We start from the raw sequence: 24,619 nt of genomic DNA, 5'->3' as shown, positions 1-24,619 counted from the left end.
CTCACTCTTGGACAGGGTTCAAAAGAGAGTCGCTAACCTGATAGGTCTTGAACTGTCATCTAGGCTTCAGCCTCTGTCCCATCGACGAAATGTTGCATCCCTCTGCCTGTTCTACAAATACTTTAATGGGTAATACTCTGACGAACTACAAGCACTTGTACCTCCTCGACATGACTACCCCAGACAAACCCGACAAGCAACTAAGTCTCACCCCTTTACAGTAGAGATCCCTAGGTGTAAGAAAGCCTTTTACTTCAATAGTTTCTTCCCCAGAACTGCAAGTCTTTGAAACTCCCTTCCGGGATTCTGCTTTCCCAACTGTACTGATATGCAGAAGTTCAAGTGTAATGTGAACAAACATCTTGCTACTCATCTCCCTTCATAATGCCCCTGCAAATTATGTCCCCGATAGTAGCTCCTTACTTCAAAGTGCCACTGTACCTTGTTTGGGGTGAAAATTGAATTAAAAAAAAATGTCTTTTGTATTTTTATGCTTTTCTTATTCTTTACTTATTATTAGCAGGAAGACCCAGGTTGTCCGGGATTGAATTAGGATAATCAAGCATTCCACATTTCTAAAACCTTTGATATCAAAATCGAAAAAATTGCCCATTTTTTTCAATCAAATCGACCTACTACGATGCACTGGGAGGAAGTTTCACATGATTCCCTGCAGTAACTTAATCCACACTGTAGTCTACATTGCACTGTAGAGAACCTAGTGTTCATTTTATAAAAAATATTTTATATAATAGGTTAAATTAAAGTTTAATCACGCTCTAAACAGAAATATTTATTTCAAATACGCCTCTGTCTTATTCAAAGAATCTACTGTTGATTTTATACGCCAGCTCTTCTGCTTGTGTGGTGATAAAACTTCTAAAATGCACTTGTTATGTTTGGCTGTATCAGAGTATCAACTTTGGTCAAAATCAGACTCCTCCTTTTTTTTAATCAGATTTTTTTGATCATCGATTTTCAATACTTATCGAAGGCTTTCTGATACAAAACCTATCTAAGAACACTGCCAGACACATAAATTACCTTTGTGTGAAATTTCAAAAATATCGGAATAGCCGTTCCCGAGTCCATAAAGAACACACACACACACACACACACACACACACACACACACACACACACACACACACACACACACACACACACACACACACACACACAGAGTGCTTTTTATATATATCCTCTAGCCTTCTTCAGATGATACAACTATGGAAGGCAATAATTACTAAGGATATAGCTACAAAACTCGGCTTTCCTATCCCATCACAGTTAACCACCTGAAGAAGGCAAGAGGATGAGTTAGCCGAAACGTGATAAAACAACAACGACTATGAAGATGAGGATAACAATCTGCAAATAAATGAATAAATGTTTACTTAAGATTATAACGCTTTAGTCATCGGGACAACATAGTTTGATTTGGGAACGATTCATTTTAAAAATGGGTAAAGTCTTAAGTTGTTTATTTTAGCGACATCAAAATAATCACCAATCATCATCATCATCATCATCATCATCATCATCATCATCTTTACTTATGGGATGATTTCATATTTTAAAATATATGTAAAAAGTGATAACGTATGTATGCACATAAAATGCCAGTCAAGGGTGAAAAGATTTCCAAAGATGGAAAAGGGGCGGTCAGAGCCGGGCCTCTCCTAGGAAGAGGAGAAAAGGAACGAGGAGGAAGAGGAAAAGGAGGAGAAAGAACTGAAAGTTTGAAGTGGGCAGTTTGTTTCTAGAAGAGCTACCAAGCAGTTTGGGCAAGTGTATTTCTTCAGTTAGGTTTGGTCCCTTTGGGGCTCTCAGTAAAACAACGTGTTGATGGATCTTATGTGTTTTGGTCTGGTCAGGCAAGGGTCTGATGCTGCAAGTTTATTATCTGCCTAAGTAAACGAGTATCATTTGTAATCTTAAAAAGTAATAAACATCTATTATATGTTTATAAACTGGACTTCTATTCTGGTTTTGCTTGATGTGAGGACTCTTTGTTGCAGCACTGATAAAGTTGAACGCAACCTTGGACCAGCACAACAGGTGAGACAATCACAGCCAGTGCAGCAGCGCACGTGAGGCATGCTCATAACTTTAGACTCTGGTTTATGTATTTTATTTTTGCCTCTTTTTGCTTTCTTCTCCCTTTTCCTTCTTTTCCCCCTCTCTATGTTTGTTTTCCTCCTCCTCCTCCTCTTCTTCTACGTCACGTGATCCCGTTCTGCTTGTTGATTATGTGAGCTTCTTGTGCGCTAATTCTGCCATGAGGTGCAATTTTTCAAGTCGGAAATTCAGTTGCTGCTTACACGCAGAGAAAGAAAGAAGTCGCTGAAGTAAGGGTTAAATGTGTCAAGGTTATCAACATGTTCAATCGAGGTCTCAAACAAAAGGGACCTAATGGTTGTGAGCAGTTTTCTCGCTCCTGACTAGACTGTAAAATCGTCGAAAGGAAAGAATTGCTGGTTTCTCCTGAATATAATAAGATTTTAAGTCAAATATATATTATAAAGAAATATATGACTTTTAAGTCAAATATATATTATAAAGAAATATATGACTTTTGGAATGTGTCTCGGGCGAAACCGAAATGAAGTAAATGTAAGAGAGAACCAGCTTTTATTCTTTTCTGGACTCTAAAACAGTTGAAATATGCGACTAATTCACAAGAATTAATTATCTCAGGACAAAAAGGAAACTCGGATATGTCACGGAGGAATTCAAGTTACCTGATCCGCCGCTATTAAATATTTACTCGAACATATGAACTTTACATCACCTTCTTTATAAAGGAAAAATACCAAAGGATTTTTGTCTAATGATCGCGCTGATAGAAATACTCCCAAAGGATACACGTTAAATGAGGAGATAAAGAACATTGTTGCTAAAAGAACACTGAATATTTTTTTTTTTTTACACAGTGATCACCACTTATCAAGGCCCGGAAGCCACTCAGGGATAAGGGTTATTGCAAGTACATTACGTTAGTGTGGAGATTTGATGAAGTGTTTACTTAAGGGAACGGTTCATTAGGAATTTGTTAACATTGGACTTGAAGACATCCAAGTTGTAGTCCGGTGGGAAGCAAGCAGACGGAACAGAGTTCCACAGGCGTGCAGTTCTAAGAAAGAAGCTTTGTTCATGGAATCCGCGTTTTGATTTAGGCACAGATATAGAGTGGGGGGAAATTTTTCACAGTGGATTCAGCTAGACGAGTGTTTTTCGTGAAAGATTGGCGAGGGGGGCCAGAGATTGGAGTTCAGATGAGCACCTGCCATGGAAATAACGATAAAACAAGGATAGGCTCGCAACGTCTCTTCTGTGGGAGAGAGGTTGCAGGGTAGAGAAAAGGGCATCCCCCACTAAGCCACGAAGTCTATTTTGTACTCTGTCAAGGCAGGATAGGCTGTTTTTAGCAGCTCCTGCCCAGATATCCTGTAAAGGATTGATAAAAACTGTGAACCGTTTTCAGTAAGCGAATCCTCCTCTCTCATTCCTTTTCTCTTTCTCTATTGTTGCCTCTCTCCCTGCACTACCTTTTCGAATGTTTAAATACAAGAACTTGACTTGTACGCCAGATGGATGACTCTTGGCAGCCGATCGATTATAGACTTTTCCTACCAAGGTTTGTCGGAATTAGCTTACCGACGAGTAGAGGGGGGAGACGTTTGATGTCTTGCAACGAAATGTCGACGTTGCTTACAAGCAGTCTTTCCTTGTAAAAGTAACAGATGAGTAACGATGGTGGAAGCGTAGTTTTTCTGAAAGGCAACAACAACAACAACAACAACAACAACAACCGTAGAGCGGCCACTCCTTTTATATATCCAACGAGATCCACGCGTGAGTGGAACGTCTATTTAACTTGTAAGGAATAGGCACCCAGTTTCTTTGCTTAACGGACCACCGGCCGTGTTGGTCACAGCTACCAGCACTCCTTTTTTTCACCGACCTACCCTCGGTAAGTCAATTTAAAATTCCCACAGGCTTTCTACTAAATAAAAATCTTTCTTTCTTTCTTTCAAGTTGCTTTATTTTTCCTTTCCTTTTCTTTTCCCCAGGGGTGTTTCTTTTTTTTTTTTTTTTTTTTTTTTTTTGTCTAACTTACAGGTAACAAACTATGAAGAATTAGCTTCTGCAGGACACAGCGGATAATATTTTCTTCAGAATTTTGGTTAGATTATATAAAAGGATGATTAGCAAGTCGAATGGACACAGAATGCATATCTGCTCAATGACACATGTTTAAGTAACCAAATACTGCATCATGATATTATATAAAAACTAGTGTTAGGACGATTAATTGGAATCGGCATCGGTATCGGAATTGGAAAAATTGTTATGAGATGACCCTTTGGCTATGATCACAGCATAGTATCTGAGTTATGTGCCAAGGAATGGAACGACTATTATGATTAATTGTTAAATTATTTAGGTTAAAAAGATATTCAGAAATATGTTTCAAAAGAAAATAATGTTAGTTAAAATATTTTTTGTTAAATATTTAACTGGAGAATTTTGGCTCAAGGAAAAATGTTATGAATATAGGAAAAGCATAAACAAAGCTAATTTGAAATTTGGTTTAGTAAACAACAATGCGGCTTATGTGACAAACAAGATTCTTCTCTCTGGCTGACGTAAGAGACATGTAAACCAGGAGAAATTAGAATTAGGAATTAGTCTGGAATGGGACGCCGACGAGACGAGTTGTGAGTTAGCTAGACTGGGTTGGCTAGCAGACAGGAGTTGTGTCTAGATCTTATGGAATATTCTACTGACCAACTAAGGAAAATATAGGAAAAAGGTTAAAAACTGCACACTCCAAGACGTGGAACATTTTGGAAATAAAGATCTAGAAATGATAACTAGGCGTTTTGGCTGTTCCATTCAGAAAAAGATGCCTTCATTTTCAGGTGCTTGCTGCCATAGGAGAGAGAAATAATGAATAAGGTAGGTATTAAGCAGACAAGGGTTTATTTGTTCATTGTTAAAGACTGTCCGTTATTATCCCATTCGTTATTGTCGTGAAGATGTGACAACACCCACATTCACATAGAAAGACTATTAAATATACACGTAACAGATCGACACATACAAACACCCCATATACAAAGAAAAGTAACTGTCTTTATAATTCTAACCACTAGACGATACATAAGCATCGATTACAGAAAAACGTATACCTTATATACACTAGATATACATAGACATGCTTATATATAAACACGACAATACAACATTTGTTTGATGTGGTAACACAACAAAATTTGGGCTTATTTGCCGATGCCAAAAACGATTCCTTTAATTATCTTTCTTTTTTGATTTAGTTTAAAAAAAAATTTTTCAATGCTAGTAATAATAATAAAATAATAAATATTTATTGATTTTAAACTACCAGTAAAACAAAAAAATCTATTACTCTCCCCACAAGAGTATTTTTATGTTTAAGAAAATATATGCACAGTTAACAGATTTTTTTTTTACCGTAATTGGAGGGGTGGGATAACAATTTTATAGTTACATATTTAAAGATTTATTAAGTATCAGAATCAAAATCGGTAATTGTATCGAAATCAGGAATTTAGTACGGAATCGGGAAAAATATTGGAATTGTCCCATCACTAATAAAAACATTGTAAATTCAGTTCCTCAGGACATGAACATCCAAAATTAAAATGCAATAACTTACCCTCTCAAAATTTCCAAGTGATCTTCCCCATGGATAATAATTTGTTAACATTTGAAGATCCTGTACAAAAGAAAAATTTGAAAAAAATAATTATTATATTTCCTTATAATTTCATAAGGATTACTTTTTGCTAAATCAAATAAACGAATATTTTTCAAAACATGATAATGTGCATTGCAGTTTCCTTTGGCTATCAGTGTTGACATCTACGAAAATTAAACTAAGTCCTTGATGATGTTTATGACATTATTTCAATTTCATTATTTTCCTTTGTGAACATAACAATGAACAAGATTGTAACTTAATAATAATAATAATAATAATAATAATAATAATAATAATAGTAATAATAGTAGTAGTAGTAATAATAATAATAATAATAATAATAATAATAATAATAATAATAATAATAATTCTGATTTCGTTTATGAACGTCTGTCTGGAAAGGGATGGGATTCATTTCCAGAGGATTTCCCTTAATCCCGGCTTCAAACCAGGAGCTTCAAAGATCAAGGGTTTTCCTAAGGATGTTGGTGGTACCTATAATTGCAGAGGTTTGAAGGCCACCTAAAACATTGGGGATTTGTAGTTTTTTCAATTGTCCTTCCAGACGACTTGATACTACTCCTAGTGTACCAACTACAACCAGGATTATTTATGTTTTAACCTGGTGTATACGCCTTATCTCCAAGGCCAATGGAGCATAATTGCTCCACTTCTCATTCTCCTTCTCTCTCACATTCCTGTCTCAGGGTACTGAGAAGTCTACAATCTGCCAGTTTTTTGAGACCTTGTTAATGACGACCAAATCCGGACGATTATGTTCCAATTGTTTGGTCGTTATGACAGTTTTGTCCCACCATACTTCTACCTTGCCATTCTCACTTGTTCTCACTTCATCAGGCACCTCCTCAAACTATTTTCCAGCACACTTCACCTCAACCCTCTTACACACCTCCCAATATATCTGGAGTCCCATGCGATCATGTCTTTTGCGGTACTCTCTCCGGACCAGTCCACTACACCCTGCTCCAAGGTGCGCAATTGACTTTGAGGTCTTACCACAAATCCGGCATTCTGCAGCAACTTCCTCTCCTAGAACCACTTTTTTGAACAATCGTGTTCCTAATACCTGCTCTTGTGCTGCACAAACAAAAGCTTCAGTACTCTTAGCCAGATACCCAGCTCTAAGCCATTGTCATGATCTTTCATCAGCCACTTCTGTTATATCCTGGAAGAACCTTCCATGCATTTTCTTTCTAGCCAGTTCCTCTACCCTTTCTCTATCCATACGTTTCACATAATCAGCCTTGGTCTCACATACCTCCACTTCATTGGCCACAACCTTAAGCATCCACTCCTCACTTCTAACCACATGCTCCTTCAACGACATTTCCTCAGTTCTAACACAATCTTTTACACTTTTCAATCCTCTCCCACCATCTTTCCTCTTTTGATACAGCCTTGCTATGCTACTTTGAATGTGAAATATACCAAACATTGCTAAAACTTTTCTTGTTTTGATATCCATGGTATGCAAATCCTTGTCAGACCAATCTACAATTCCCGCACTGTATTTCAAAACACTGACTGCCCATGCATTTACTGCTTTCATTAGGTTTCCTCCATACAATTTCGACTTTGCAATTAGTTTCACTCTTCTAAGATACTCCTTCCTGACTTTCTCCTTCATTTCTCTGTTCATGATACCTACACCCTCCAGCACTCCCAAATACTTATATCCTGTATCTTCTATTTCTTTCATGATTTCTCCATTTGGCAGCACTATTCCATTCAAATGAACTTTACGCCTCTTTTCATCACCAGCACCACACATTTACTAATCCCAAACTCCATCGCAATGTCTTCTGAGTATGTCCCCACAAGTTCTACCAGTCTCTCCATTTCCTTTTCATTTCTACCAAATATTTTCAAATCATCCATAAACAGTAGATGGTTGAGGCATCTGTCACCAGATCCAAAGTTATACCCCAGTTTTTCTCTCTTCAAGCAGATGCTTAGTGGCATCATTATCATTAAAAAAAGAAGTGGCGATAACGAATCTCCTTGAAATATCCCACGTTTAATGCCAACCTGCCCCATCTCCTCTCTGTTTTCTGTCAGCACCATTGAGCCATACCTGTCTCCAAAAGCCCTACCACATTCTCAGCAACCTTCATCATCAATAGTGTTTTATGTATCCATGAATGAGGAACCATGTCCATAAGCCTTTCTGTAATTGATCTATGCTACGCTCAGATTCCTCTTCTTCTTCTTCTTCGCATCCTGCATTATTGCTTTATCAATTAGTAGTTGCTCTTTAGTACCTCTCGAGCTTTTCCGGCACCCCTTTTGTTCATCAGGAAAAACACCATTACTCTCTAGATGTTCATAAATTTTCTCCGCAAATATTCCAGTCAACAGTTTCCACATCAATGGCAGACATGTAATTGGTCTATAATTATTGGCATCTGTTCCTTTTGCAGAATCTTTCCTAATCAGTGTTGTTCTTCCCTTCACAAGCCAATCAGGGACATCTGCCGACTCTACAACCCTTTGCAGAGCAGCAGCTATAGGTGGATAAAGGCATGGCAACTGTTTAAACCAGAAGCCCATCACTCCATCTGGACTAGGTGCCTTCCAGTTTGTCATCCTTCATATGCCAGCTTTAACGTCATCGATGGTTATCTCAGTGTTCTTCATCTGCTGCATTTCTGATAGCCTTTCTCTGACCTCTCCCAACCAGCTAGCCTTTTCATTATATCGCCCTTCGACAGACCAAATCCCACTCCAGAACTTCCTTGCATCTTTTGCATCTGGAGTGTTGTTATTTCCCGCCTGTTTACTACCATTTAATTCTTTATACAGCTGAGACTGATTGTTCTGAAAAAGGTTGTTTTGCCGAAATGCAACACTTTTTCCAACAAAGTTCCTAATTTTCATACCACCAGTGTGAACCTTCTCTTTCAGCATTGTTAGAACGTTTATCGTTCCTTTTTCCAGCAATCTATACCTCCTTTCAAGCTCGTCCTTGGCTTTCTGTCCTAGTTTAACTCCTTTTCTTATTTCTTCAATGTCTTTCCTCCACCGTTTAATACTTTCTTCAAGCCTTCTATCCTTCATTTCTCCCTTTTTCTTCTGTAATAAGCCAAGACGATTCACAATAATGTATGACGTTGCATACAGAAGCCTGTTAAGTTCCGTAATCGATATGTTCTTTCTTATAATGTTGTGAATTACTCCTTGAATTATTTTTACCTCGTTTTTCACCTTCCGCCTATCACTACTCTTCATACTTGGAATCTCTATGATATCGTCTCTAAGAAGAACCTCTCTTAATTTCTGAAGTACTTCTTTTTCTACAGAAGTCAAAGTTCGAACTTCATCACCACTTCTCCATACATCTGCTCCTTTCACTGGCTCTATTGTCTCAGAGTCAATGATCTCATCTGCCTTAGATCCTTCAAATTATTTCTCATTACTTCCCCTAACCATAGGATTCCATACCTCCTCAGTTGTCCACCTCCCATCATCGCTTACATTTCCCTTCTGCACTTCCACTCTCTCAGTTCTTTCATCAGAGCTAGTTTCATCAATTTTACTTTCGTTATTCATTTCATTCCTAACCATCCATTCAATCTCTTCTCTTGCAATCACTGAAAGTAGGTTGTTATTTTTAATTTGTTTTAACTGGGATACCAAACTCGCGACACTTCTAGCTCCTCCTCCTCTCGATTCCCATTCTTCCTTCATTTTTCGGATATATCCACCAGATTTGGTACTTCCACTTCTTACAAAGCATTCCCACAGTACTCTTCTTTCCTCATCCGTCCACGTTTTTTTTTTTACATTTCCTGTTCCAACTCCCTTCGTGTCTTGGGACCCTCTCTGGCAATTCTCACTCCCCCTATATCCAGCTACATCCTCAGAATTTCAAACAGTTGTATGATGACGACAGGACCCACCCTGTTGACCAGTGGGACATCTACCTTATGTGAGACCATCACAAGATGTTCTAATCTCATTCATGTCGTTATTTTCAATATTTTGATTTGATATTCTCCCATAAATGGAGTTAGTGAATTTAAAGTTACACCACTACCGATAGTTTTATCGAGACATTATCTCTAGGAGGGTTCCTCACCAAGGTCAAAGATCTCCTCCCAACCTTTTTCCGCCATCACCACCACTATTCCCATTACCACCACCAACAACAATAGAAATAAAATCTACAATGATAATGGCAACACTAATATCGGTAGCAATAATATTAACAGCACAAACAACAATAGCAATGACAGCAAAACAAAACAACACCTACCATTACAGCTACAGTAATAATAAAAACATACCACCACTACTACTACCACCACCACCACCACTACTAGTAATAATATTAGTGATAATAGTAATAACCAATAAAGTAAATTTTGTAATAATAATAGTAGTAGTAATAATAATAATAATAATAATAATAATAGCAGTAATAATAATAATAATAATAATAATAATAATAATAATAATAATAATGGTACAAAAAAAACAAACAACAACACAAAGAAAATAGCACAGAGCTTGCCAGAGACTAGAAAGGACTATGGAACATGAAGAAAGTCCATATAATACCAATAATAGTAGGAGCATTAGGAATAGTCCCTCAAAACCTGGAAAAAAGACTATGAGAAATTGGAACCAAAGCGCAGACAGAGACTCTACAGTGAACACCAATGATAAAAACAGCCTTAAGGAAAATCTGTGAACATAAAAAATAATATATATATATATATATATATATATATATATATATATACATATATATATATATATATATGTATATATATATATATAAGTGAAATTGTGTGTGTACATTTCCCTACCAAACTACTCTGTCAATTTTCAGTCTACTGACTCGAGATTTGACATAAGGGGTATTGAGATTTGAGAAAATCTTTTTAATCCGGTTTCGGCCAGAAATTTAGCTGTCAAGGGGTCAAAGTTCAATGATTTGACATTGAGAACTCTACCAAACTCCTCCGCCAATTTTGGGTCTAAACACTTGAAATGTTAGATGTAGATTACTTGGACATGAATCAAACTTTTTCGTTTGATTTGAGCCCAAAACAATAAATGCTAAGGGGTCAAAATTGGAGTCAAAGTTAAAAAAAATTTGACCTCTGCGGTCTCTACCAAATTACTCAGCCAATTTTTGGTCTAAACATTTGAAATTTTACATAGTGTATTTAGAGATAAGGCAAGATTTTTAATCGGTTTTTGGCTGAAAATTTGGCTGCCAAAGAGTCAAAGTTCAAAAGATTTGACCTTTGCGGTCTCTAGCAAACTATTCAGCTAATTTTCGGTCTAAACATTTGAAATTTTACATAAACGGTATTCAGACATACACCAAGCTTTTTAATCAGCTTTGAGCGAAAATTAGGCTGCCAAGAGGTCAAAGTTGAAAGAGTTGACCATTGCAGACTCTACCAAACTCCTCCGTCAATTTTAGGTCTAAACAATTGAAATTTTAGATGTAGGTTACATGGTCATTGGTCAAAGTTTTTAATATATATATATGCATATGCACATAAAGTTATGAACAGTACATAGGGCCCGAGCAAAGCCGGGCTGAACTGCTAGTATATAATAAATCAAAGTAAATAATAAATAAATAAAGAATAAAAAAATAAAATAAATATATAAACTTTAAAAAAAGAAAAACAAAACTGATACCACACAAAGTAGTCATGAAGGGTTAATGAGGATGGAAGGGCCGAAGCAGGAGAGCACTAATTAGACTTCCCCTGGATGAGTGAAAAGAGGATTTAGACCTTAGAGAGGCTTATTGGCACCCAAATCCGAGTGAAGACCAATAGTTGCTGCAAAGCATCAATGGCAAACGGTTGTTGTGATAATGCAGAGTCATTTGCAAAATTTATCTAAAGAGATGGAGAGTACTAGAAATTTGGGTAGATTTGTTGTCACTGAGACTCCAGGAAACACCATCGGTTATTATTAGTGAGTCATCTCTGATGATGACCTGTGTACTAGTGAGTACATAATAATAATAATGGGGGAAAACTGAGATTATATAGCGGATGGTAATGATGAAAACAAGTGAAATCTTAAGGAAAATTCCTGAATGCGGAAACCAACCGAAACACTAATCAGTCATATGGAAATTGTAACAGAAATAAAACAAAAGATGGAAGGAATACTACATGAACTCAATCGAGCTGAAACAGAAAGAAATCTTATAAACTGCCCCACATCCCAAAATGGCATGAAAATAATAAAAAATAAAATAATATAAAAAAACACGAAAGAAAAAGGCATCATCATTGGCTGATACCACACAAAATAGTCCTGAAGGGTGAAGAATGGAAGAGCCGAGGAAGGAGTGCATTTAAGGAAAGGGAATTTATGTTTTTCCTTTTAATTATAAATTTATAAACACAGACGAAAGAATAAATAATAAAACAAAACAACGAAAAGGTTTATACAATATAAGAACTAGACCGGCCAGGAAGAAGTAAGCCGTTCCTATGCTGAAGCAGCTAGTGGGTTGTCGGCTTTTACTGCAAGAGTGGATGGGCTGTTGTGACCAGTGGACGCTGGCACGAGAGAGAAACGGCTGTCTTACTTGCCGATTGAGTTCTGTCTACTGGCTGACTGTAGTTCGTGAAAGGGCCTAAAGAAGTTCCTTAGGGGATAGATGAATCAATGCGATAAAATGATGTGACACAAGGGTCGGAAAGTGGGATTAAAGAGCCAGCACACTAGAGCAGGAGGTCTCCAAACTATGGTCCATGGGCCAGATGAGGTTTTGGAGAACAAGTTCCACTAAAACGCATTAAGTTAATGACAAACGGTATAAAACACGTTTAGGTCATTTTTTTTTTATTATTTTGGCCCGCGTTGCTCTAAAATATGAGCAATATGCCCCCCCCCTCCCGCCACGTTCGAAAACTTTGAAGATCCTTGCCCTGGAAGAAGAGCACTCTGGCCAGCAAAAAATACTTCGGCAGTCCTGTCGGCATTCTCCGGTAGAAGCACTTAAGATGATTAGCAATAAACAAACCCCCTTCTCAAAAGGAATAATTTATTGTCACTCGATAAGAGACGAACCCGTTTCTTCTCCTCTTCTTGGGCCTGCATTCGTTGGAGTTTTTCTTTCTTGTAACGTTCAATGTCTTCTGTTGCTTCCATCCTGTGTCGCCGGATCTTATCCAGTTCGTAATATCTGCAAGCAATAAAAGTTGTAAAGGATCGATAAAACGTGACAACTTTACTGGAAACTAACAGACACACACACACACACACACACACACACACACACACACACACACACACACACACACACACACACAGAGACACACACACAGACACACACACACACACACACAATTTATTATTATGTTAACCGCTATGAACACATGAAACAAAACTTATGGATTCATCGAAAAATACTCCTTTATTATCCGTAATAGATTGTTTAAGAAATGTACTCATTTTTTTAGATCATCATCATCATCAGTGCTCCTGAACCATCATCAATGAGCATAAGGTGATTTCGTCAACACTTGACAAAGCCAAACTCTTTGCCAAGAACTTTGCATCAAACTCAACCTTATGCGATCAGGGTCACCTACCTCCCGAATTTCCACAAAAGACCGAAATGGCCTTCGGGACAAGATCAAAGTGTAGTATTTGTTCTTCAGATGTTGCACTTCAATTTCTTGTTCTCTGTCAGTGGAGGAGAAATCCTTCCCGACTGAGACAATTTTTATTTTTGCTCCTTTTCTCCACGTTAAAAAACGACCCTGGTGTCTTACTCTGTCCCGTGGGGAGGCATTGTAAATAGGGACAGCCACATATATGTTTGAGATCTTGCCACGCTCATCAAGAATCTTGACGCTCAATATTTACTTTTGAAGACTCGTAAGATTTCAAGATGACGAAAAACGCCTCCCTCTTCTTCTTCTTCTTCTTCTTCTTCTTCTTCTTCTTCTTCTTAGAGAGAGAGAGAGAGAGAGAGAGAGAGAGAGAGAGAGAGAGGAAGGAACGAGGAACCTCGTTTTCAAATTTGTTTTTCGCGTACATTTTTGAAGACTGAATCGCATAAAAAAAATAAAAATAAAAACTCAACAGAATCTAAAAGTAGTCAAAAACAAAGGTAAAATTTTACTTTAAGGCCCGTCTCACGTTCTTAAAGAAAAAAATATTTTTTTGTAGATTTCAGTGTGCTGAAAAAGAATATGAAAACCGTTTCCGTCGGAAATTTACCGTTTGCATGGTATGAACCCCTGAATGTTGGAAGTACGCGCGAGCGTGCGGAAACATAAGCGAGCGTTTTCAATGGCGGAATCACGCGCACACTCGCGTACCTGACGGCCTTTTCACAGAGCAATAGTAATGTCTGGCGGAAAATTTCAAAGTAGATGAAAAACAAGAAAAATAAAACAACTTTGCGGGGGAGGGGGATGTCGGAAAGACCCTTTTTTGTGGCGGACAAATCAGTTTTTTTTTGGGGGGGGTTAAGTTGGAAGGGTCTTTCCGACATCCCCCCTCCCCCGCAAAAGTTGTTTTATTTTTCTTGTTTTTCATATACTTTGAAATTTTCCGCCAAACTGCTCTGTGAAAAGGCCGTCAGGTACGCGAGTGCGCGCGCGATTCCGCCATTGAAAACGCTCGCTTATGTTTCCGCGCGCTCGCACGTACTTCCAACATTCAGGGGTTCATACCATGCAAACGGTAAATTTCCGACGGAAACGGTTTTCATATTCTTTTTCAGCACACTGGAATCTACAAAAAACAAAAAAAAACATTTTCTTCTATACGAACGTGAGACAGGCCTTAAAGTAAAATAATACCAAAACAAATATATAACATTTAAAATAGAAAATAAAATGAAAAAGCTCGTTTCCCGTAAGTTTCTTTTTTGGAGGGGAAGGGGTAGTGACGGATCTCTCTCTCTCTCTCTCTCTCTCTCTCTCTCTCTCTATATATATATATATATATATATATATATATATATATATATATATATATATATATATATATATATACACACACACACGTATCTCAGAAAACTGATTTTCTGGGTGGGTGGTATCTCTCTACTAGTGCGGAACAACACAAGAAAGTGCTTATGCAGAGAAATACCGTGATAATTTTTAAAATAGTATTTTTAATTTTTTCGGAATATTTGCGGGAATTTTCAAAGAAGGTACCGTAATGAAGACAATGAAGGAGAGCGGTGCAGCATTCCGTTAAAAAAAAAAAAAAAAAAAAAAAAGGGTGCAAAAAAGAATAAAAGCGCGCTGTTGAAATTCATCGAAAAGACTTCTACGGCCCAAATGGCGGAAACGAAAAGGTAAAAATCATGCTGAAACCGAAGATAAAGTTGATATTGCTAACGTTGATACTCTTACTTCGGAAGTCGACATTCACAGCGTTTATACATCAAAAACTGTCAATGATGATGAAGCGCGTGATGTTGAAGAATTGAAAAGACAATCACTAGTTGACGCGAAAATATACACTGCAACTGATTTTACTGTTGTTAGTCTATGGCCTGCTGCGATTAACCATGAAATTCGCGCTCTACTTGTCCGCCAAAGATCTACTGCTGTGTTCTGTTGCACTAGGTGGATCAGAATTTGGGGGAAATTTTAGACACCCCTTACACGAAACTGCGATTAAATTATAAAAAACTCGTAATTTCTCTTTTAAAAGTTGGTTGTTTAAAGTTGTATAAAAAGTAATAGAAATATTATTTTTTATTTAAAATTAAAAAAAAAAAAAACAGTTACAAAGTACCGGCGCGCTTCCATGCAGCCATTTTTTGACGTAATGAAATCAATTTAATTTTACGAGTTAAATATTTTTCAATTATTAAACTTTAAAAATCTATCAAAATTTTTCTATTGATTCAATTTTTACGATATTTTCAGAGTCAATGTGAAATTTTATGCTCTTTCCAATAAACCAAATATAATATTTTAGACAAACGTTTCTTTAAATCTCACCATTTTGAAATGTCTATTTAAATTTAAATAATTGATTAATGTACCAAAGTTTTATATATCACAAATTGAGGATAAAAGATCAATAAATAATATATTGTAAAAAAAAGAAAGAAAAAAAAAGGTGTTTTCTGGAAATTTACCTGTAAAGTCCAAAGTGTAAAACCTTTTTTATTTTTTAAAACCACGGTGATTTTTTTTTTTTTTTTTTTTTTGAATTGGAAGTCTATGTTCTGCTTATATGGTCCAGTAAGTATTGGGCGCTGACAATATTTTTTTCTATTTCATTCAATGTTTTCTTTTTTTAGATATTTAAAAAAAATTCGCTCGACAAAAAAGTATGAAAATATAATAAATCAAAAATTTATGCATTTCTTTGAGAAAAGAAAAAAAAATCGTGGAGTGTGTTTTTTTTTTTTAAAAAGGCAAAATCTTATAAGTAAAATTTAACTATTATTAAACTATGGGGACACGTGTTTCTCCAGACACAAGGCTACACGTCTAACGCAAACATATGGTTTTTACTGCGTTCTGTCCATCTGTAGTTCAAACAAGGACAAATGATGACTTCCGGTTTTTTTATGAAGACTTAAAAATGGCGCCTTTTTTCAAACAGTCGTTTAAAAAATTCTTTTATTTAAAAAATAAATGGAATTTAAAATATAAATACGGATAAATTCTGAACAATGAAGAATGGAACTAAACATTCAATAGTATTTTTAATGGTAAGTGATTTTTATAACGGAAGAAAGAAAACTTTCGTTGATTTTCTTCTAATCTTTTTTACAGAAAACCGATTTAGAAAACAAATATTGTATAATTTGCTATTAAACCTGTCTGTTATTAAAAAAAAATTTGGTCTTTGCTCCTTTAATTGAAAAAAAAAATTAGGGTTTGAATAACATTTTTCAAGTAGTAATAAGCTTGTAAAAATAGGAGGTCGAATTATTCAATATTTTCTCACGCATTCTTAACATCGGTTTCTGATGCTGCTAATGTTACACATCAATCATGAATTCAAGGAAGTAGCGCGAACAGGAACAAAAGGCGACGTTAGAAAGCTAACAAAAAACTGGTTCTATCGGGTTTTGCGGAATTTTGAGAAAAGTTTACGAACATGGATGGTGTATTCTCATTCCAGAAAAGCCTTATTTTGCTTCTGCTGCAGACTGTTTTCAACTAGACTGTCACGTTTTTCTTCTGATATGTGTTTTATGAATTGGTAGAAAATAAATCCAAAATTATATAAACACGAAGCTAGCAGGCGTTCCTCAACTGGAAGGAGCTAGAGATCCGACTTGCTGAAAGAAAGTTGGTAATTGTGCATAAAACAAGACACAAGTTTCAAACATGGCGGCAGGTCTGTCAATTGAGGTATGGAAGCTCAAAATAGATACAATACTCCCGCTTACTTATATATTTAGGCAAGATATCTATATATTTATTTTTGGTCAATAGATTTTTTTCAAACATTTTTACGTTTTTAGTCGCGTGCAAGCGACTCTATAAGTCACTCCGTCGGTCCGTCGGTCGGTCGGTCGGTCTGTCAGTCAGTACCAGTTACTCATTTTTGATTTTTTTCAAGAGGTCCGCCACTTGACCCACCCGTCAAGTTTAAGGCTTTTTTACCTTGGTTAGTGGGACCGACCCCCTCTTTGGGGAGTCTGGACCCTTTTCGCTCCCCCAGGACCGACGCCATTGTGTGGTAGTCTGGACCCGAAAACCGATCCCTTCTTTGGGAGTTTGCTGTTCTCGGGACCGACAACACTTTCTTTGGTAGATGTGACCTGGTCGGGTTAGCTTAGCATTTTTTCTTTTGAGTACTTCGTTTCCTCCTCCCCTCTGAGGTTGAAATGGTCTACTTTCTCCCCTCTTAATTGCCTGTGCAGCACTCTGACCTGCCAGGCCCACTCTTTGTCTTCCTTCGCTGCTCTCCCAGTGGATTGAGCAGACCGGGTTCTCTTTCTCGCTTCCTTGGGGTTGTTTGTGGGTAGGGTGATGCGGGTAGGGCGGGTGTTTCGTTTCTGCTCCCCTCTCTGGGCAGAGATGCCTATCCTCTTTCTCTCTTAATTGCGACGCGGCACTCTGACCCGCTAGCACCCACTGTGTCTTCCTTCGCTGCTCTCCCCCTTGCGGGGATCTGAGCTAACTAATCCGACATCCCCGTGAGGGGAGGTCAATCCACTTTCTCTCTTCTGACCTCACCCACTCCCCTCCACCCACCCATATTCCTGCATTTTCTTTTCACCCCTACTACACTTTGGTCCACGGCAGTGGACAGTGCTTTTTTTCTGCACGATGCCGGGGAAAAGGCGCATACCACCACAGTGCGCCACATCGCCCCACTCGAGTACTCGCCATTGGAGGGAGCACCTCCCACAAAGGATGAAGAGAAGGAGAAGGCCAGGGTAGGGCCGCAGCCCACAGCGACCCAGGCAGCACCAACACCAGAAGGGCAACCAAACCAGCCCCCTGCTCCCCACGAGGGCCACTCCCCAGACTGGGGAGTAAAAGTAGCGGCTGACGAGGGAACAAGGTGCGATCGGGGCGGTACACATCCTGCGACACCCCTTCCACCTCAATCCTCGTCGGTCGGAGAAAGCACTCCTGCCCAGGCTCCCCAAGAGGACCACCCCAAGAGGAAAGGGACCAGGAAGGCGGCTGACGAGGGAAAGAGGCACCTTTCCGGGGGACCACTCCCAACGAATCCCCCTCCACTTCAATCCTCATCGGCCGGAGAAAACCCCACCGCTCCTGCTCCCCACGAGGACAGCCTCCCCACAGATGAACAGAGAGAAGTTGGAGATGAGGAGGCTGAAGGCAACAATGGTGGCTCACAGCCCGTGACACCCCCAGTCTCCCAGCCCTCCTCCAGCCACCAAGCACCTACTCCCCATGAGGGCAGCTCTCCAATGCCCGAAGGGAAAGATGATGAAGACGGAGTTGCCCGTAGAACCCAAGCGCTTTTCAGGGACACTTTGGAATCGCTAAAGGCTCTCGGGGGGGAATATAAGGCACCACCGCCCAAAGCTCCCCAAAACACTCCGACACTACCGAAAGCCCCGAAATCCAACGCAACGACAATAAAGCCCAATGGAAGAAATCCCATGACTCAATCTCCGGGCAAAAGGAAGGAAACGGACCAGAAGGCGGGCCAAAACCAGTCTACGACACCACAGGAGGACTGGCCAGAGTTAGCCCCAAACAAAAGGGCCAAGCAGCAGCAACAACAGAGCCAGCAGCAGAAGGAAAAGGCAGCGGCAGCCGATCCCCTCCCCAGTCCGTCCAACACCAAACAGGATGAGACTACGGCATGGGGCCCTCAGAGCTGGAGCAGATGACACCCGATGATTATAGGGAACTCTTCAACTCCACTTACAAGGATGTCACGAAGGGAACAACCATCATACGCCTTCCGGGACAGATTGAAAAATTGGAGAAGAGAGTTCTCTCCCTGATCACCTCTGACCTCAAGACCAGGAGTTTAACGGGTGTCAACAAAGATACCATGGTGGAAATCCTCATTGACTTGAACATTCCGGCAAGTTATATATGCAGGAGGAGTTTCGACATGTGGGACATTCTGCTCCCCAGAAAGGAAGATGCAAAAAGACTGGCCAGGACTGAACACAGAAGCAGGAACATTCGGCTCCAGCCAGTATACCTCGGCGGGAGGAACACCACTGTCTCAGTACTGAACGTCCCGTGCTACATGACCGGAAAACAAGTCGGGGCCATACTGAGTCAGTACGGGTACGTTTTGACTTGGGACTACAAAGTTCGGATGGTCCTGGGCAAGGACAGTTTTGACAACATTCCAGCCATGCTCAAGTTTGGAGAGCAGACCATGACACTGATCGTGGAGGGGAGAAAACCTCACTGCTGGCACTGCCAGTTGAGGGGACACATGGCCAAGGACTGTCCTAAAAGGCAACGAGCAAACCTCCCGGGAAAAGTCCCCACCAAAATACCCGCTAAAACCCTAGCAGAGGTACAAGCCACATCCCCAGCCAATTCCAACCCGGCAGCAGAAGCAGGTTGGGTAACGGTCACAAGGAAGGGCAGACCCAACAAAAATCTGCCCAAACCAATAACGACTAAAACCCAACCCGAAATCACCCCGATGGACACTCAGGCGCCTTCTTCCTCAAACAAGAGGAAGCTCCAAGACTCTGAGGAAGAGATTGCGTTAGAAGGTCTAGAGACAGCCACAGACACAGAAGAGACAACATCAGAGGCAGCAGTCAGCAAGAGAACGACGAAGAGGAGGAAACGCAGGAGATCCAAGGGAGACACCCCCACTCCCAAAGACAATATCCAATCAGCCGAGGCTGAGCCCCCCAAATCCCACCCCTCAAAACAGCCAGAGCAATTTCCCCCCTCCCTCCCCGAACTCCCAAGAACACTACCTCGCAATCCATCCCCAGAAAGTTCGAGTAACGACCCCAAAAAAAACCTCCCCCGCCAACATACACCCCAACACCCGACATCCCCTCCCCTACTCCCCCTGCACCCACTCCTCCTCCAGTCAAGGAAAAACACACCCCGCCAATCCGCATGGAACGGACAAAGAGACTCCCCTTCCTTCCAGGAGGAAGGATATGTGAGACGGGCCCTCTGCAGCCAACAACAGAACTGAAAGGCCAGCAGAAGGTCCGTTATACACAGCTAAAAAACTTTCTTTACGTCGGTGGCGATAATGTCACCGACCCAACCAAGTTCAAGGACGCTCCCTTGTTGACCACATTTATTAGGGTCAACAAGGATTCCAGGACTGAGGCCCTCTGGGCGTGGATAGATGCCGCGAAGGATGCAATCCCAAGCCAGCAGCTGGTGGACACGGAGCATCCTTCGCTAAACAATTTAGGTTATAAATGCGAGGGCAGAATCCCTGTATATATTCACCCCTCCTTCTATAGGGCTTTAAAACTAATTTTCCCTCTGGACGTGGGAGGTGTGGCCAAGAATGGAGTACCCTCTGCAGACTTACTGACCGGAAGCCTTGGACAGGCCTGCCACGTCCTCACCTCCAAGGATTTCAGGCCCGTGTGTGACACTGAATAAGGTAGGTGACCATGGCTTTAAACTTGGCTACATAATGTGAGGGGCCTCAGATGTTGAAGCAAGGTCGCGCGCGTGCTGAGAGATCTGGTGTCCCTCAAGGTAGATATTGCCGCTATACAGGAGACCCACTTTATTTGTGACGGGGATTGTCAGGTGCTGGTGAACGATTACGATGTTTACTCAGCATATGGCAATATCTATAGTCGTGGAATCTCCTTGCTAGTAAATCGCACCCTATCAGCGTCAGTGAATGTTGTTCATGCGGATGAGGATGGGCGGGCGATTGTCGTTGATGTTGCCGTTAATAGCAGTGTGTTTTGGATAGTCGCAGTTTATGCGCCCAACTCCTCTGTGGAGAGGGCTTCCTTCTTTCGACGGGTGGAGGGCTTTGTAGATGATCCGGAGAGGGTAGTCTAATGGGTGATTGGAATGCTATCCTTGATCCCAGGATAGATAAGGTCGGGAGGACTAGCGGGTCGGTGTGGTGTGACAGCAGTCTGTCTGACCTGATGGCTTCGTGCGACCTGGTCGACAGATTTTGCCTGGATCACCCGGGGCGGGAGATGTGGACATGGCATCCTAATACGCCTTCCTATCCAAGTACTTACTTGGATCGGATGTTAGTTAGAAGAGGCGATGTAGATTTCCTATCTTGCCCCACGTTCCACTTTTTACGACACTCGGACCATAAACTAGTTATGGCCCGTCTGAACTTGAGCCCTAGGCCTAGACTGGCTGGATACTGGAAGTTCAACAGCACCTTGTTGGAGCTGGAGGACGCTGCCTTAAGGAGAAGTGCTTTCCGACCCCCTGGAAGACCTCATCAGTTTGCCCTGTATTTAAGAATTCAGGTGATAAGTCATCTCCCTCTCAATACAGACCAATAAGTCTTCTCTGTGTTATGAGTAAGTTACTGGAATCAATATTAAATAGAGAAATAGTCAACCACCTCAGCAGAAACAACCTTCTTAGTGACACACAATATGGTTTCCGCTCTGCAAGATCTACCGCAGATGTGCTGACGGTTATATCCCACAGGATTAGTGAATCTCTTGACAAAGGCTTCCTTTCTAGGGCAATTGCTCTTGACATATCAAAGGCCTTTGACAAAGTATGGCATAAGGGTCTACTTCACAAGATTTCCAGCTACGGTATAACTGGAAATGTTTTCTCAATCATTAAATCATTTCTCTCCGATAGGCTCATAAGAGTAGTGGTAGATGGACAAAAATCGGAGGCCTGCAATATAAATGCTGGAGTCCCTCAGGGGTCAATCCTCGGCCCAACTCTCTTCCTGATCTACATCAATGACCTCCCTAAACACATACTTAAATCATTCGTTGACATCTATGCTGATGACACGACCATCTACGGCAACACATCAAAGGCTGTAAATGACGAAGTTCTCTCGGATTCTCTCTCCTCTGATCTCGAGCGCGTGGTTCAGTGGGGGAAGATGTGGCTAGTTACCTTTAATGCATCTAAAACCAAACTCCTATCCTTACATCATCAACGCTCTGATCCCCAGCTGGCATCAATTGTGATGGATGGCTCTCGTCTGGGTGAGGCCCCGTGTTTTGACAAGCTTCTGGGTTTGACCTTTACTCCTGATCTGAAATGGAACACGTACATCAAGTCTGTTGCCAAGGTCGCAGGAAAGATGGTGGGATCCTTCTACCGCTCCAGAAGATATCTCACTACTGATGCAATTCTCTATCTATATAAAAGCCAAGTACGGCCAAGGATGGAATACTGTTGCCATATCTGGGCAGGAGCTGCCAAAAACAGCCTATCATGCCTTGACAGAGTACAAAATAGACTTCGTGGTTTAGTGGGGGATGCCCTTTTCTCTACCCTGCAACCCCTCTCCCACAGAAGAGACGTTGCGAGCCTATCCTTGTTTTATCGTTATTTTCATGGCAGGTGCTCGTCTGAACTCCAATCCCTGGTCCCCCCTCGCCAAACTTTCACGAAAAACACCCGTCTAGCTGAATCCACTGTGAAAAATTTCCCCCACTCTATATCTGTGCCTAAATCAAAACGCGGATTTCATGAGCAAAGCTTCTTTCTTAGAACTGCACGCCTGTGGAACTCTGTTCCGTCTGCCTGCTTCCCTCCGGACTACAACTTGGATGTCTTCAAGTCTAATGTTAACAAATTCCTAATGAACCGCCCCCCCTAATTAAACACTTCATAAAATCTCCTCACTAACGTGATGTACTTGCAATAACCCTTATCCCTGAGTGGCTTCCGGGCCTTGATAAGTGGTGATCACTGTGTAAAAAAAAACCTACCGGTTGAAGGTTACAGAGATAATCCAATGGGCATTAGTGGGGGGGGGTTACCGGGAGTAAGTGGTGGGTTAGTCTCAAGGCTAAGATTAGATGTTTCTCGGTCAAGTACAGCCAACGCCTCGCACTAGTTAAGGCTAAGGCCAAGAAGCGTACAGAGAATAGGCTGACCCAGGCATTGGAGGGTGGGGACCCCCTAGAGATAGCACTAGCTAAACAAGACCTCAGCCGCTTGGCTAGCAAGCGGTACGAGGGCCAGATAGTTAGGGCTAGGCTAATGAAAGTCTCGAACGAGGCTGTTAATGTAGATGCTGTTGAGCGTAAGGCTGCTCTAAGGCGCGGCTCAGATGGGTACATTCGAAAGGTAAACGACCTGGAAGGGCACGCTCTCGTGTCGACGCGGGAGATTTGTGAGGGGTTTCGAAAGCATCTATCGGAGCGCTTCACCCAACTACCCAGACTCAAGGTCGAAGAGTTTGGCAGCTATTTGGCCGACTCGCCCCGCCTCATGGCGGCTCAAGCAGCTAGCTGTGATGGTCTTGTCGCGGAATATGAGATCATTACTGCGTTGAAGCAGGTCGGCTGCAACAAGTCCCCGGGGCTTGATGGTCTACCCTACGAATTCTACTTGAGGCTGTCGCCCATGTTGGTCCCTATTCTGAAGGATATGTTCAACCACTGGTTTGTTCAGGGCTCCATCCCTGGGCAGGTGACCAAGGGAGTGATCACATTGCTGAGGAAAGGTCAACGGCATGGTGGGGAGGAAGATTTAGACGATTTCAGGCCCTTGACTCTGCTAAACACAGAGTTAAAGATTTTGGCCAAGGTTCTTGCGAATCGGTTGCAGGTTGTCATCACTGACTTGATCGAACCAGACCAGAGCTATGCTGTGAAGGGGAGATCGATTCAGGACAATCTTCATCTGATACGCACGATCATAGAGGGGACAGAAGACGACGCTGAGGCCGCGCTGATCAGTTTGGATCAGTCCAAGGCTTTCGATAGGGTGGACCACAGGTTCCTGGGATCTGTGCTGGAGGCCGCCGGATTTAATCCGGACTTCCGCAAGTGGATCTCTGTACTGTATGATAGGCCGACGGTAGTGGTGCAGATCAACGGTAAGCTGTCGGAGTCTTTTGCCGTCTCCCGGTCGGTGCGACAGGGTTGTCCGCTGTCGCCTCTCTTGTACGTCCTGGCGTTGGAACCCCTCCTTGGCAAGTTAAGGGACGAGGCGACTACACCAGTCCTGCGCGGGATAGCTCTTCCTGGAGGCACACGAGCCAGGGTTTCCGCGTTCGCCGATGACGCCACCATGTTCGTGTCTTGCCACACGGACATTCAAGTGGTCACCGAGGCGCTCGCTCGATATGAAGAAGTTACGGGGACCATCTTCAATCGCAGTAAGTTGGTGGGTCTGCGGTTGGGTGCCTGGACCGGAGTAAATTTGCTTCCGGGCATCTTCAGTTGGACCGACGGCCCGGTCTGGATCCTTAGTGTGTGGTTTGGATCGGGTCTCCAGCTGAAAAAAAACTGGTCGG

General features: G+C 41.2%; 1 protein-coding gene across 11 annotated transcripts in view; it reads right to left on the bottom strand.

The window, feature by feature from the left end:
* The window catches only part of LOC145246711 (uncharacterized), a 186,390-nt gene that overhangs the window by 41,037 nt on the left and 120,734 nt on the right, over positions 1–24,619 (bottom strand). For all 11 annotated transcript variants that reach the window (XM_080108445.1, XM_080108446.1, XM_080108453.1 and 8 more), the window contains 2 exons: positions 12,827–12,941; positions 5,705–5,764 (listed from right to left, as the gene is read on the bottom strand). In XM_080108445.1, coding sequence (XP_079964571.1) covers positions 5,705–5,764; positions 12,827–12,941 — 175 coding nt within the window. The remainder of the gene's footprint in view (positions 1–5,704; positions 5,765–12,826; positions 12,942–24,619) is intronic.

This window comes from Euprymna scolopes, chromosome 24, assembly GCF_053919585.1.
Source record: "Euprymna scolopes isolate OS-2025 chromosome 24, ASM5391958v1, whole genome shotgun sequence".
Taxonomy (NCBI): domain Eukaryota; kingdom Metazoa; phylum Mollusca; class Cephalopoda; order Sepiida; family Sepiolidae; genus Euprymna; species Euprymna scolopes.
Note: the sequence above shows the minus strand (reverse complement) of the source record. Positions and strands in the feature narration are given on the sequence as shown.